This window comes from Otolemur garnettii, unplaced genomic scaffold, assembly GCF_000181295.1.
Source record: "Otolemur garnettii isolate 467f Iridium unplaced genomic scaffold, OtoGar3 scaffold00099, whole genome shotgun sequence".
NCBI classification, from domain to species: Eukaryota; Metazoa; Chordata; class Mammalia; order Primates; family Galagidae; genus Otolemur; species Otolemur garnettii.
The window spans coordinates 2,210,540-2,224,979 of NW_003852494.1; the positions used below are offsets into that span (position 1 = coordinate 2,210,540).

Sequence of the window (14,440 nt, forward strand, 5' to 3'; positions counted from 1 at the left end):
TGATGCCACAGCACTCTACCCAGGGGGATAGCTTGAGGCTCTGTCTCAAAAAAAAAAAGGAACAAAGAGTAGAACAGTGTTTACAGAGGGTGGGGTGTGGAACAATGGGAAGATCGAGGTAAAAGGTAGTAGTTATGTAGGATGAATAAGTCTAGAGATCTAACATAAAGCAGAAGGACTAGCATTAATAATATTGTATTAAAATACATGGGAAACTTGTTAAAAGAATAGATGTTTGGTACTCTAACCACAGACCAAAAAATGACTAAAAACTGAAAACAAAATGTTCATCAACAGTAGAAGGTAACTAAGTTTGTGGTAGCATCAATTTAGTATAATATTTTACACCATGAAAAAGAAGAACGTGCCAATTCACATCTAACATGAATGACTCATGGGCATAATATTGAGGGAAAGAAGTCAGAAATAAAAAAAAAAAAAAAACACTGTTGGGCAGTGCATGTGGCTCAAAGGAGTAGGGTGCTGGCCCCATATACCAGAGGTGGCAGGTTCAAACCCTGCCCTGGCCAAAAACTGCCAAAATAAATAAATAAGTAAATAAATAAATAAAACACTGTCTAGCCAGGTGTGGTACCTCACACTTGTAGTCCTAGCACTCTGGGAGGCCAAGGTGGGTGGATTGCTTGAGCTCAGGAGTTTGAGACTGGCCTGAGTGAGAGTGAGACCCTCCTCTCTACTAAAAATAGAAAAACTATAGTCTCAGCAACTCAAGATGCTGACACTTGAGCCCAAGAGTTTGAGGTTGCTGTGAGTTGTGATGCTCCAGCATTCTACCGAGGGTGACAAAGTGAGACTGTCTCAAAAAAAGAAAAAAAGAGGCTTGGCACCTGTGGCTCAAGCTGCTAAGGCGCCAGCCACATACACCCGAGCTGGCAGGTTCCAATCCAGCCCAGGCCCACCAAACAACAATGATGGCTGCAACCAAAAAATAGCCGGGTGTTGTGGCAGGCGCCTGTAGTCCCAGCCACTTGGGAGGTGGAGACAGGAGAATCGCTTGAGCCCAGGAGTTGGAGGTTACTGTGAGCTGTGATGCCACCGCACTCTACCCAGGGTGACAGCTTGAGGCTCTGTCTCGAAAAAAAGAAGGAAAAAATGACACACTGTGGAAATTTATGCGAAGTTCAAAAACAGACAAAATGAATCCATGATGACAGGAAACAAAATAGTCACCACCTCTGTTTCGGGGTAGGCATGAGGGGGTAGAAGTGTTTTGTTCCTTGGTCTGGGTGTTGGTTACATGTGTAAATATGTAAAAAGTCATTGTGTTGTACGTTTAAGATGTATCTATTTATGAGGGTTATGCCCTTTTTTAAATGCGTGAAACAAAGTTTATTTAGGAAACAAAAGATAGATTTACAGAGCAAGAGCAAGGTCTAGGTTTACAGAGCAAAGATATGTTGGTTAACAGTGAACAGGTCCCCATTGTCACAACAAGGAAAAAGGCCTATGTCTTACTTTTATTTTTTTTTTAGAGACAGAGTCTCACTTTATTGCCCTTGGTAGAGTGCGGTGGCATCACAGCTCACAGCAATCTCCAACTCCTGGGCTTATGTGATTCTCTTGCTGCAGCCTCCTGAGTAGCTGGGACCACAGGCGCCTGCCACAACACCTGGCTATTTTTTTTGTTGCAGTTTGGCCAGGGCGGGTTTGAATCCACCACCCTCGGTATATGGGGCTAGTGCCTTACCCAGTGAGCCAGAGGTGCCGCCCTATGCCTTACTTTTAAAGAGCATTCTTTTAAAATTGACCTAGAGATCATACTTGTGCCTTTACCTCATTGGTTATAGTTTAGTCACATGCTCACATCTGCCTGCAAGGGAGGGTGGGAAATACAGTCTAAACTAGCTTCATGTGTCACAGTCGTGCAGTTTTCTGATTAATTGTTAATTCTCCCTTGGTGTGGGACAACTGAGCTTAGCATCCTATCTTCTAACTTTGGGTGCTCAGCACAGGCTTGGTAATATTTTTGGTTGGGGCCCACCTGTAGGGATTGAAGGCCTCACAGGTGTTTCCTTTCAGGCTGTACCTGAATCTGGTGCTCGGCAATGTGAACGTGACCCTCCTCAGCAACCAGGCCAAGTATGTATGCCCAGATCCCCACCTGGCTCAAAGGAATCCAGGCAGTTTGTTCTTTCAACTTAGGAAAGATGAGTCCAAGCTAGAATTTTTGCAATAAAACAAAACAAAATGCATTAACAGTTCTGGCTTTTGGTGTTTTTGACACTTTCACTCTCAGTGGTTAGACCAATTGGGGGAGGTTTCCTTCCTTTCACAGAGTCAATAAGTTGGATGGACAAGACTCCCCATTTCCCACCAGAAAGGGCTCTCTTGTGGGAAATGGGCACTTCTGTCCACCTGAATCTAACCCATTTCTAGGCAAAAATTGAACCCTGAACCCTGCCATTTCTGCCACAGCTATTGGTCAAGGGAGGTGACCCTGTCTTTGTGCCCTGCGCATTCCTACCACAGGCCCAGCGTCCTAAACTGGGAGTCCATGGACATGGGGTGCTTCTTCCCCTAATTGATCACTACCATTAATTCAAGGCCAGGTCTCTCCTTTAATGGGCTGAAAAGGTCCTCGTGGCACAAGGGAGTGGCAGTAGGTTGAGGAGCTAATAGAGTTAATGGTCCCACCCTCAGACAGTAGAATAGTAACGACTGCGTGACCTTTCCTGGGATTGTCTGTCATGGCAGGTTTGCCTACAAGGACGAGTATGAGAAGTTCAAGCTTTACCTGACCATCATCCTGCTCCTGGGTGCTGTGGCATGTCGATTTGTGCTCCACTACAGGTAATGGGGTATGGAGATGTGTGCAGGGTGTGAAGAGTGGGCCAGGGGAGAGGGGTCCAGAGGGATCCAGGGTCTCTCCTGTTTCTTCAGTGGTTGGTATGAAAAGGTTTAGGGTAGAGAAGGACCACTTCTCATGGGAGGTGGCAGTCCTGTCCACCCTGCATCCACCCAACATGTGTCTATTAAACAGCTACAGGGAAGACCTTGTACTGTCATAGTGAAGAAAGAGCTGAATGTGGCATTCATACAAGGGAATATTATTCATCCACAAAAAGAAATGAAGGACTGATATACACTACGACATGGATGAACCTTGGAAACATTACTCCAAGTGAAAGAAGCTAGTCTCAAAAGGCTGCATTGTCTGATTGTGTTGATGTGCAATGTCCAGAATAGGCAAATCCATAGAGACAGAGAGCTAGGGGTGGGAACCAGGGGGAGTTACTGCTTTGGGGTATACGATTTCTTTTTGGAGTGATGAAATGTTCCAGAATTAGGTAATGGGGATCATTACACAACTCGGTGGATATACTGAAAATTATTACATTGGATACTTTAAAAGGAAAATCTTATGCTATGTGAATTATGTATCAATTATATGTACCAAAAAAAAAAGGAAGAAAGAAAGAAGGAAAAGAACCAGGCTAGACTTAGATCCTAGCTGAGAATAGCTGGCTGTTAGCATGAGTGAGTTCCTTCTGGGCCTCTGTCTCCACATCTGTAAAACAAGGGGGCCAGCAGTCTCTGCCTCACAAGATTGTGATGATTCAGTGATTCAGCACCAATGGGGACTTGCTTAGCCCTAGTTGCTGCCATCCATCTGAGTATGACAAGGCCGTATGGCTCTGAGAAGCTGAGGGTGCCTTGCCTGGAGGTCTTGTCCCTCTCTCTGGCCTTGCATTTTCTGCCCCGAGGGAGGCAGCCAAGTACAGCTTGGGCATTTGGCCCACATGCTGAGGGTTGATTTCCTGGCGGGCACTTGGCTGGACGTCTAGCTGCTGGTCTGGCCACTTGAATGTCCAAACAAAGGCCTTTTTAGGCCCTGGGCCTGTGCCCACCTGCTGCCTGGGGGCCCAGCTCCTCTCCACGAGGGCAAAGGCTGCATGCACCAATAACGCCTTCTCACGTGCCCAGCAGAAGGGGGTAAAAGTTCTTGATGTGCAATCAGATCCCCTTATGCTAGGTCTCCAGGGCCCTCACAGGGCAAGCCTGTGTGTGTCACCAAGCCCTCAGGCTCACTGCTGGTCATTTCCATTTCTCCCCACCCTGCTCTAGATTAGTCTCCTAGGGCTGCCGGGACAAAGTGTTACAAACTAGGGGGCCAAAACAACAGAAATATACTTTCTCACAGTCTTGGGAGCCAGAAGTCTGAATGTAAGGTGCTGGCTGGACAGTGCTTGCCCAGACTCCAGGGGAAGATTCCTCCTTGACTCACCAGCTTCTGGTGGCTGCTGTGGTCTTTGGTGCTCTTTGGCTTAAAGCCATTTCACTCCAATCTCTGCCTTTGTTGTCACGTGGTCTCTTCCTTGTGTGGGTGTCTCTCTCATGGGCTTTTTTTTTTCTTCTTAAGACAGAGTTTCACTTTGTCACCCTCTGAGGAGTGCCATGAGGTCACAGCTCACAAGCAACCTCAAACTCTTGAGCTCAAGCGATCCTCTTGCCTCAGCCTCCCAAGTAGCTGGGACTATATGCGCCAGCCAAAATGCTTGGCTATTTTTAGAGACAGGGATCTCACTCTTGCTGGGGCTGGTCTCAAACTCCTGAGCTTAGGCAATTCACCTGCCTCAGCCTCCCAGAGTGCCAGGGTTACTCTTGTGGCCTTCTTATGAGGATCCCTAACCCAGTATGATCTCCTCTTAAGTAATTGCCTATACAAAGATCCTATTTCTTTTTCTTTTTTTTTTTTTTTTTTGAGACAGAGCCTCAAGCTGTCCCCCTGGGTAGAGTGCCGTGGCATTACAGCTTACAGCAACCTCCAACTCCTGGGCTTAAGCGAGTCTCCTGCCTCCGCCTCCCAAGTAGCTGGGACCACAGGCACTCGCCACAACGCCCAGCTATTTTTTGGTTGCAGCCATCATTGTTGTTTGGCGGGTCCGGGCTGGGGATTTGAACCCGTCACCTTAGGTGTATGTGGCTGGCACCTTAGCCGGTTGAGCTATAGGCGCCGAGCCACAAAGATCCTATTTCCAAACAAAGCCACTTTCTGAGGTCTCAGTGGATGTGGACTTGGAGGACACTGTTCAACCCAGTACACCTTACATTTGTTAAATGTGGGGCAGAGCAGGGGGCTGGATGGGCAGGCAGTTTGTCCCTGTTCCAGTGCCCACAGGGAAGCTTGCCCTGCTCTTTAACTCTGGGCAAATGACCTAGTCTCTCCCTGCCTCAGTTTCTTCACATATAAAGTGAGGATTACAGGGGGTGTTTGGTAGGGAAATTGAGGACTGGGTCAGTTATATATGCACAGTGTTTAGACTAGTGCCTGGCACGTAAGCAATGTGTTAGTGCTTGTTTTTAGCGCTACTGTCACTTTGTATTAAGCCTGGACATACATGAAAAAGCTCACGGCTTAATATCCATGTGTCCAAGGAGCAGGATTCTCTTTGCTCCCTTGGAGTCGTTTCCTGGCTGGGAGCCTAACTAAAGTTCCTTCTTGGTACCCCTAAACCTGTAAGTGGGCATGGCCCACCATAGTCCTGGGCTCTAAGGTCCAGCTCTGCCACTCACAGGCTGTGTGTCCTTGAGTAGAGCACTTGTCCTCTCTGTGTCTGCTTCTTCATCTTTCCCATGGGCTCCAGGACACCTACTCTGCCAGGTCTGCCTGGCCTTGGGAAGACTTTGGTGAGGCAGCTGGAGAGTATGAAACCTAGCTCTGCCGCCTGAAGCCCAAGAGGCTGTGTTTGACTAGGGTTGTCACCCTCTGAGGAATGCCATGAGGTCACAGCTGGCAAGTCCTCATTGGGTTTGAACCAGGTAGGAAACGGGTAGTTAGAGTTAGGGTTGGGCTAGGTTGGCTTGGGTTTGGATCTCACTCTAGTGCTTACCATCTGTGTAATCCCAAGCCATTCACTTCACTTCTCTGAGCCTCAGTTTCCTCACCTGTAAAACAGGAAGTAGTATTTCGTTTGGGTTCCCTTAGAAGAAACCCCCAAGACAAGCACTTTAGTGCCTGCGGTTTATTTAGGAGGTAATCCTGGGAAACATTGGTGGGCGAAGGGAAAATAAGACAAGGAGGACTTATCCTACAGGCAGCTGGAGCTCAATCCTGCTGGGAATCTAGAGGATGGCGCAGCACATGCCTCGGAGTTATCTCACCTCGGGGGCAAGAGAGTGGGTCTTCTTTCTTTTTGAGACAGCCTCGAGCTGTCCCCTGGGTAGAGTGCTGTGGCATCACAGCTCACAGCAACCTCCAACTCCTGGGCTTAAGCGATTCTCCTGCCTCAGCCTCCCAAGTAGCTGGGACTACAGGTGCCTGACACAAAGCCTGGCTACTTTTTGGTTGTAGTTGTCACTGCTTTTTGGCAGACCTAGGCTGGATTTGAACCTGCCAGCTCTGGTGTATGTGGCTGGCGCTCCAGCCACTTGAGCTACAGGCACTGAGCCAGGAGAGAATGGGTCTTTATCCACCAACTGCTGTTAGCCAAGCGAGCTGAGGACTGTCCCCCAAGGGTCACTCCACCCTCCTGATCTCTCTCTTGTACCAGCCCAGTGGGCTCTGGGGGCCTGAGAAAGTCCCGGGCCTGCCAGGAGGGGCAAGTTCTAGCAATTGGAAGTCATGTAGACATGAACATTATAAGTGCACCTGCTTCAAGGACCAGTTCCCATAGGTTCTTTCTAGGATCCAGAGCAAACGTTTATGCAGAATGCCTGCAACACCGTATGGCAGACTGAATAGTGGTCCCCACAAAGGTTCATATCCTGATCTCTAGAACCTGTGAATAAGTTATCCAACATGGCAAAAAGAACTTTTTAGGTATGACAAAGTTAAGCATCTTGAGATGGGAAGGTTATCCTGAAATATCCGGGTGATAATCACATGGGAAGGTCAGAGTCAAAGAAGGAAGACAGAGGCTGAGATGGGAGTGACACCAGGCCTAGGAATGCAGGTGGCCTCTAGAAGCTGGAAAAGGCAAAGACATGGGTTCTTCCTTAGAGCCTCCAGAGGGAACGCAGCTCTGCTGACAGCGTGGTTTTGGCCTTATAAGTTCCACCTCAGACTTCTGATCAGAGAACGGATGTATGTTGTTCTGCCACTCTGAGGTGGTTTGTCACAGCAGTCATGGGAAATTCATGAACGCATATGTTCAGAACAAATGTGTCCAGAACAAGGGCTTGAGCCATAAAACTTTTTTGTTCTCCTCATTTATAAGGTATAGCAAAGAAACTGGTGAAAAATATCCTGGTAGCCATAATGTACCCCTGGGCCTGCCTCCTGCCTGGAGGGGAGCTAGGCAGTCAGTTGCTATCTAAAGTAGGACCCTCTGCCCTGGGGAGGCCTATGCCCACCCCTGCTGCCCTTACTTCCTGTTCAGGTCATGATGTCCTCTGATGTCCTCAGAGTCAGATGTCTGGGGCCCATTTCTCAGACTGTGGGTGCACTGTGGTACTTCCAAAGTCACAGCAGGGAACATGATAGCCCTACTCTACTCCAGGTTCTGTCCCCAGAACTCTGTGCCTCCAACTCAGCTGATGCTGGTAGCAGTCCTACATGGGAGGTGCTGCTCCTCTCCCACTTTGCAGTGGGCCATGTCAGCTTAGGAGAATAACAACTTGTCCATGGCCCCACAGCAGAGGAAAGGCAGAGCTCTGGGATTCCTGACTCTTTTTTTTTTTTTTTTGTAGAGACAGAGTCTCACTTTATTGCCCTAGGTAGAGTTCTATGGCATCACAGCTCACAGCAACCTCCAACTCCTGGGCTTACGTGATTCTCTTGCCTTAGCCTCCCGAGTAGCTGGGACTACAGGCGGCCCAGCTATTTTTTTGTTGCAGTTTGGCCAGGGCTGGGTTTGACCCTGCCACCCTTGGTATATGGGGCTGGTGCCCTACTCCCTGAGCCGCAGGTGCCACCCTGTTCCTGACTCTTTTAAGACCAACTCTGAGGGCAGTGGTTCAACAGGGTGTGAGCTGAAAGTGTCTGTCCTCAGTGACTACACAGTAGGGTCTTCCTGCATCTTTTGTTGTTACAATTGCATCCTTTTTCCATTTGCCCAGGGCCTTAGGTTGGGGAAAAGTGTTCCAAGTTCAGAGAGGGAAATGGAGGAGGTTGGGGTGTTTTTCCTCCTCTCTGTGCAGACTGACCCTGGTGGTGTGGAGTCTGTACAATGCTGGGAGCTACAGTGGAGAGTCCCTGTTGGGGTCAAAGACAAAGCCTTCATTGATGCCTTGTCAGAGATCCTGGCAGTGGCAGGGGAGCTCTTGGAGGGGCTTTTGTCACCAGCTCTGTCCCAGGATCCCTTCACCCAGGAATGCTTACATTGGAGCTCAGCCTTTCCATGTGCAGATGGCAAGATAGAGGCCAGTGGGTCTCTGACAAGTCCCTGCGGGCTGTTTGCTGGCTGTCCTCGCTGACCATGGCACTGTGGGGCTCTGGCTGCCCAGGTCTGTCTGCCTTTGAGGACTGCACAGCTGAGCATAGTCTATGGTCACCCGTAAGGAGCAGGAGTGTAAGATTCCTTAAGTTAGTCTTCCACGCAGTAATAGCCCATGGGGATTTTTTAAAAAATGTGTAACAATGTTTACAGGTAGTTTAAGGGGATAGAAGGAATTACATCTCACGACAGACAACTTGAAATAGAACATTAAGTTTCCTGTCCTTAAAACCCCTCTGTTACCATCTCACCAGAAATTGTACATCCAACAGAAAGAATTTTGAAGAGAATCAGGTTGCCCTGAGGTGGCTGGTCAGGGAAGGTGCTAGAAGCACAGATAGGATTGAGGTAGAAGGGAGAGGAGGGCATGGGCATTCCAGGGGAGAGAAGCTGAATGAGAAGGCAGAGTCCCCTTCCAGCACTAGTGAGGGTGTCCAGAGCTGCCACCCACTATGGGCAGCCCTCACCATGGTTTGCTGCTCTGTAAGGTCAGGGTGGGACACCTGTCCCTGGTTCTCATGCCTGTCCCCTCCTGGGGCTGTTTCCTCACCAGGGTGACTGACGAGATCTTTAACTTCCTGCTGGTGTGGTATTACTGCACCCTGACGATCCGGGAGAGCATCCTCATCAGCAACGGCTCAAGGTACTTGGGGGCTGGCCTTCTGGAGGGCATAGAGGGAGCCAAAGGGAAATCTGTCCTGCAAGGGAGTGAGATCAGGGCTGATACCCTTGGCCTGCCTTCCTTTCTTCCTCAGAGGGCTCTGGGACTGTCCAGGCCCAGAGAGGAGGAAAACCGTGTCAGATGCTATTGAAGTGGTGGCATGTTTATGGTCAATCTCTTGCTTATGAGCAGTAGGAATCCTACCTCAAATTGGTTTAATGCAATAGGAAATATATTCTTTCATAAAAAAATAGGCCCATTGGTCTGTCTTCAGGTAGGGCTTGATCCAGGTGCTCAGGCCAACATCATCAGGACCTACTTTCTTTCTGTCAGTCACCTCTGCCTTCAACTATGTTGTCTTTATATCCAGGCTCCACACAGGAGTACCCAGCAGCTCCAGGCTCTTGTCATTATTTGTAGCATTCTCAGCAAACAGGGCACATTCTCACTGGACCCAGATACTGGGGCCAGATGCTGAATGGATCACATGTCTATCCCTGACCCAGTTACTGTCTCCAGAGAATGTACACTACTATGATTGGCCTGGCTTGCCCCTCATACATCTGTATTCATCCTTGAAAGTGGAGTGTCAGGAGGGGAATTGATATATTGGGAAGAAAACTGGGATATTGTCACTAGGATAAGTGGATTTTGATGACAAGAGGGAACAGTCCTCCACAGGGAGATGGAGAGGAGAGTGGGCAAGTGATCTCATCAAACCTGCCCTGTCAAAGAGAAGATGCTAAGGAAGATGAGGCTGGGCTGGGAATGAGGGCTCCTGGGTTTCAGTCCCAGGGCTGTTTGTTGTTGAGTATTCCTGTGACCCTGGGCACCTCATGTCCTCTCTTTGGACTGTTTCAGAGTCCCCAGAGGGGAAATGATTATGTCACAGTGGTACTGAATGAATCTAGGCATGATGGGGGGTTTCCTTATTCCCTTATCTGTGAAGGGCTTTGAGTGTAAGAAGCCCTACTGTTTTTTCAAAGTCTGCTTTCTGCCTTGCCTGTCTCTAAGCTGAGTCTTGGAACCAAGTTAAGACCCAGTACTTGCTACCTGGAGAACCCATTTTCCGACAGTCTGATTCCTTTTTTAAAAAAATTGTTTTATTTTTTTCAATTTGTTGCCCAGACTAAATTCAAACTCCTCGACTTAAGGGCTCCTCTTACCCCAGCCTCCCAAGTAGCTGGGACTATAGGCATGAGCCTTTCTGCCTGTCCGTGATTCCTTTTTGGGATGGCCACTTGAACCTCAGCATGCTGCTTTTGTTCCTTTTCCTTACTGAAACAGAAGTTAACAACCTCCCAACCTCTCTCCACTTCCTTCCTCCTGGGGGCTAGTAAGGAATGCCCAGAAGCTGTGCATTTAAGACCCAACAGGCGTTTGCCATCCTCACGCAAATAATTTGCCAACTTTCTCACTTTTTTTGCCTGGTGGTCTCTATGGCAGTTCCCTACCCTGCTGGATCTTACCCTGAACATAGAGCCAAGAGGTAAGGACATGTGTCCCCTTCCTCCCAGCCTCCTATGGGGGATGTTGATTCTTAGGAACGCAACCTGTAGTGAATAACCATTTAGAAAAGATCAGTGTTTCTCAAACTGTACTCACTCACACCATTTTTGCTGTATCCACACACCACCTGGATGATAATTTCCTCATTTTAAATCAATCCTTCATTTTTTATGTAAATAAATGTTAATTTATTTTAAAAAGAGACTGTTTTACCACTATACATCAGTTGTAGGAAGAGAGTCCTGTAAAAATATCCTTTCATTTTTACAGTAGAAGTTACTGTAGTCAGTTGTTCCTGTCCCAAGCCTCCTAGCCCGAGGCCACCATCTCTCTGTGTGTCTGGTAAAAGGGAGATGAACAGATCTTGAAAAGCGTTAAAGACTTGGCGCCTATGGCTCAAGAGGCTAAGGCACCAGCCACATACACCTGAGCTGGTGTGTTCGAATCCAGCCTGGACCTGCCAGACAACAATGACGGCTGCAACCAAAAAATAGCTGGACATTGTGGCAGATGCCTATGGTCCCAGCTGCTTGGGAGGTGAGGCAGGAGAGTCGCTTGAGCCCAGGAGTTGGAGGTTGCTGTGAACTGTGATGCTATGGCACTCTACCCAGGGCAACAGCTTGAGGCTCTGTCTATAAAAAAAAAGAAAGAAAGAAAAGCGTTAAAGATGTTATAGTGTCTGAGAGTCTTTCCTTGACTTAATCAGGAGTATGGAAAGAACTAGAGAGAGTACCAGGTGCAGCAGTGGCTCACGCCTGTAATCCTAGCACTCTGGGAGGCCAAGGTGTGTGGATTGCTTGAGCTCACAAGTTCGAGACCAGCCTGAGCAAAGTAGAACAACTGAGGCAAGAGGATTGCTTGAGCCCATGAGTTGGAGGTTATTGTGAGCTGTGATGCCATGGCACTCTACCCGGGGGGAGAGCTTGAGACTGTCTCCAAAAAAAAAAAAAAGAACTAAAGAGAGGACTTCTTACATGTGGTTCAGCACTACCTAGTGTCACACTCTGGTATCATCTAAAACGTGGTGTGCTCCTCATGTTTTGGGAAACACTGAAGTAGAAAACTTACCAAATAACATTCATAGTTTTCCTTAATTTTAGAGCGATTAGTTTTGTGCTTTGGGTGTGGTTGGAGGGCAGCCAGGGTAGACTATGACAGGGAATGGAGCCAAGGCAGCAGGCCAGGCTTCCTTGTGGCTGATTCTCTTCCTGCACCTACGGGCTTCCTGTCAGTCTTGACATGTCACCCTTCATGTGATGCCTCTGGAAGTCATTTTACTTTAGTAAGAGTTACTCTGGACAGCTCTTTTTTCCTAAGGTGACAAGCTGTGCATTGGAGGTTACCAAAGGGAAGGGAGCAGGACTTCCAGGAGTCCCTGCAGGTGTGGGGAGAAGCCTCACTTGCCTAACAGTCCAGCAGGAGCTTTTTTGGGTTCCCTGAAGTCCTTGCTCTGATGGGAAAGCAGGAGTGATTGTCTCTGAGTTTGCACGAAGGCCTGTTCTACTCCACCGCATCTGCCATTCACACATTTATGGTCATCTCCCAAGACACTTAACTAGGGACTCTGCCTTTTGGGGACATTCATGGTTTTTTTTGTTTGTTTGTTTTTTCCTATGGCAAAGACACCTTCATGGCAAATATGGTTCAAGGAATTTCAAGTTGTTAATGGAGCCATTCCTCCAGGTTGCCTCCCATGTCCTCCTGGGCAGGGGTTTGGATGGGCAAGTACACTCTGCCATGAGGCTAGGGGCCCAAACAGGTGCCATCTTCTAGAATGACTCCTGTGTAGGAGGGGGCTATAGCCAGCCTAACTGACTTTTATAGGGGCCTATTCTTGGACACAGATAGGTAGAGGGTGGTAGGCAGAGTAGGAAGGGATCTTCAGTGTAGGAGCCTTTCTCTAGCTGTCTAGATAAGCCAGAGCATAAAGCCTGAGTTGAATAGTAGGTGGAGCACACACTTTCTTTCCATAAACTAATAAATATGTCTAAAGAAGTGACGATCTCCCCGTCACAGTCCCCAGATGCCAGGTCATGCTCTGTGTTCTGGTCACAGATGTACTTGCTCTTGTTGTCTTCTGTCTGTCTGCTCATTAAAAAAAAAAAAAAAAGGCCCTGCACCAGGGCTGGTGGGTTCAAGCACAGCCCTGGCCTGCTAAAAACAAAAAATAGCTGAGCATTGTGGCGGGCGCCTGTAGTCCCAGCTACTCAGGAGGCTGAGGCAAAAGAATTGCTTAAGCCCAAGACTTTGAGGTTGCTGTGAGCTGTGATATGGAGGCTCTCTACCGAGGGCAACAAAGTGAAACTCTGTTTCAAAAAAGAAAAAAAGGCCCTGCAGGCCTTTTGGGCACTGTCTGGGCAAAATGGGCCCAGACAGTGAATGCTAATGGATGTAGGTTTCTTTGGGGGTAATAAAAAAAGTCCTCTAAAATTGTGATGAAAGTCACACAACTCTGTGAATATACTAAAAGTCACTGATAGTTGGAATAGGTGGATTGTATGGTATCTGAATTATATCAAATCAAACTGGTATATAAACCCGTACACAAAACCAACCCAGAGCCTTGGGGTGTGCAGATGGACAATGGGGCTTGTGAATGCTGGGCCAGGGAAGAGGCAATTTCTAGCCTCACCCAGTGTCACTGAGATGTGTTTATTGGAGGCGTCTGTCAGAGCTGGGCTGTGGGCACTGCAAGCTGTGAAATTAAAAGTTGCTGCTCAGTCAGGCTTGTTGCCTGGAGTCTGTGTCTGGCACAGGCTGTTCCTAGACAGGGAGAGAACGTGTCTCAGGGAGCTTTGAGAGGAAGTAAAGGATCTTGGGGCTCACCAAGATCTGAGGGCTGATGTGTGGCTTTGCAGAGCCCTGGGAAGGTTACAGAGAGACCTCTTGGTTGCTTTTCAAGCTCAAAGTCTGCGGGTTTGGCCAACTGCCTTTGCTGTCAGAAAATTGGAGGCAGAGGTCCTCTTAGACTGACAGACGAGATGGATATATGGGTGAGGCTAAAGGTTTGCTGGAGACAAAGAAATAGATGGACATCTTACATTGTCTCCATGAACTCACAGGATGCCTACAGCAATTTTTGGTTACCTCCCTGCTGGTGACATTCAGACTAGCTGCTGCTTTCACCAGCCACACCTCCTGGACATTATTCATGTTAACATTTATTGAGTGCCTGTTGTTTACTTGGTGCTGTTAATGCTAGGAATATAGAGCTACATAAAATATTATCCCTTGCAGTAACTTCTAAGGCACACCTAGGCTGTTGTTTAAACAGCTAAAGTTTTTTTTTGTTTGTTTTTAAAGAGACAGGGTCAAGTACAGTGGCTTGATCATAGTTCACTGCAGCCTCAGACTCCTGGGCTCAAGTCATCTTCCTGCTTGGCCTCCTAAAGTGCTGGAATTACAGGTGTGAGCTATTGTGTCTGGCCTGTACAGCTAATTTATGTCCAGAACTATACATGGGCTGTACAGAGATGGTTAAGATTCAGTCCCTGATCTTAACATGAGTTCTGGTTGGAAAGTTTTAAGACTGGGCCATCCCACTTACTAGGGAAATGCAAACTAAAAGCCTCAATGATGTACCAATTTTCACCTAATCAGATTTGCAGAAATTTAAAAATACAATGTCCAGTGTTGGTGAGGGTTTGGGGAACCAGATACTCTCTTATACCGCTGATGGGAATGCTGTTTTGGAGGATAGTTGTTTTTTTTTTTTGAAACAGAGTCTAAGTATGTCCCCCTCAGTAGAGTGCTATGGCGTCACACTCACAGCAATCTCAAACTCTTGGTTCTTAAGCAATTCTCTTGCCTCAGCCTCCCAAGTCCTGTAGGTACCCCTACAGGCACCTGCCACAACGCCTGGCTATTTTTTTTT

At 47.8% G+C, this 14,440-nt stretch overlaps 1 protein-coding gene across 2 annotated transcripts in view; it reads left to right on the plus strand.

Annotated features, from left to right (window-relative positions):
* TMEM120B (transmembrane protein 120B) overlaps positions 1–14,440 on the plus strand; it is a 50,160-nt gene that overhangs the window by 26,446 nt on the left and 9,274 nt on the right. For both annotated transcript variants that reach the window (XM_023516842.1, XM_003796005.3), the window contains exons 4-6: positions 2,041–2,100; positions 2,716–2,811; positions 8,950–9,039. In XM_023516842.1, coding sequence (XP_023372610.1) covers positions 2,041–2,100; positions 2,716–2,811; positions 8,950–9,039 — 246 coding nt within the window. The remainder of the gene's footprint in view (positions 1–2,040; positions 2,101–2,715; positions 2,812–8,949; positions 9,040–14,440) is intronic.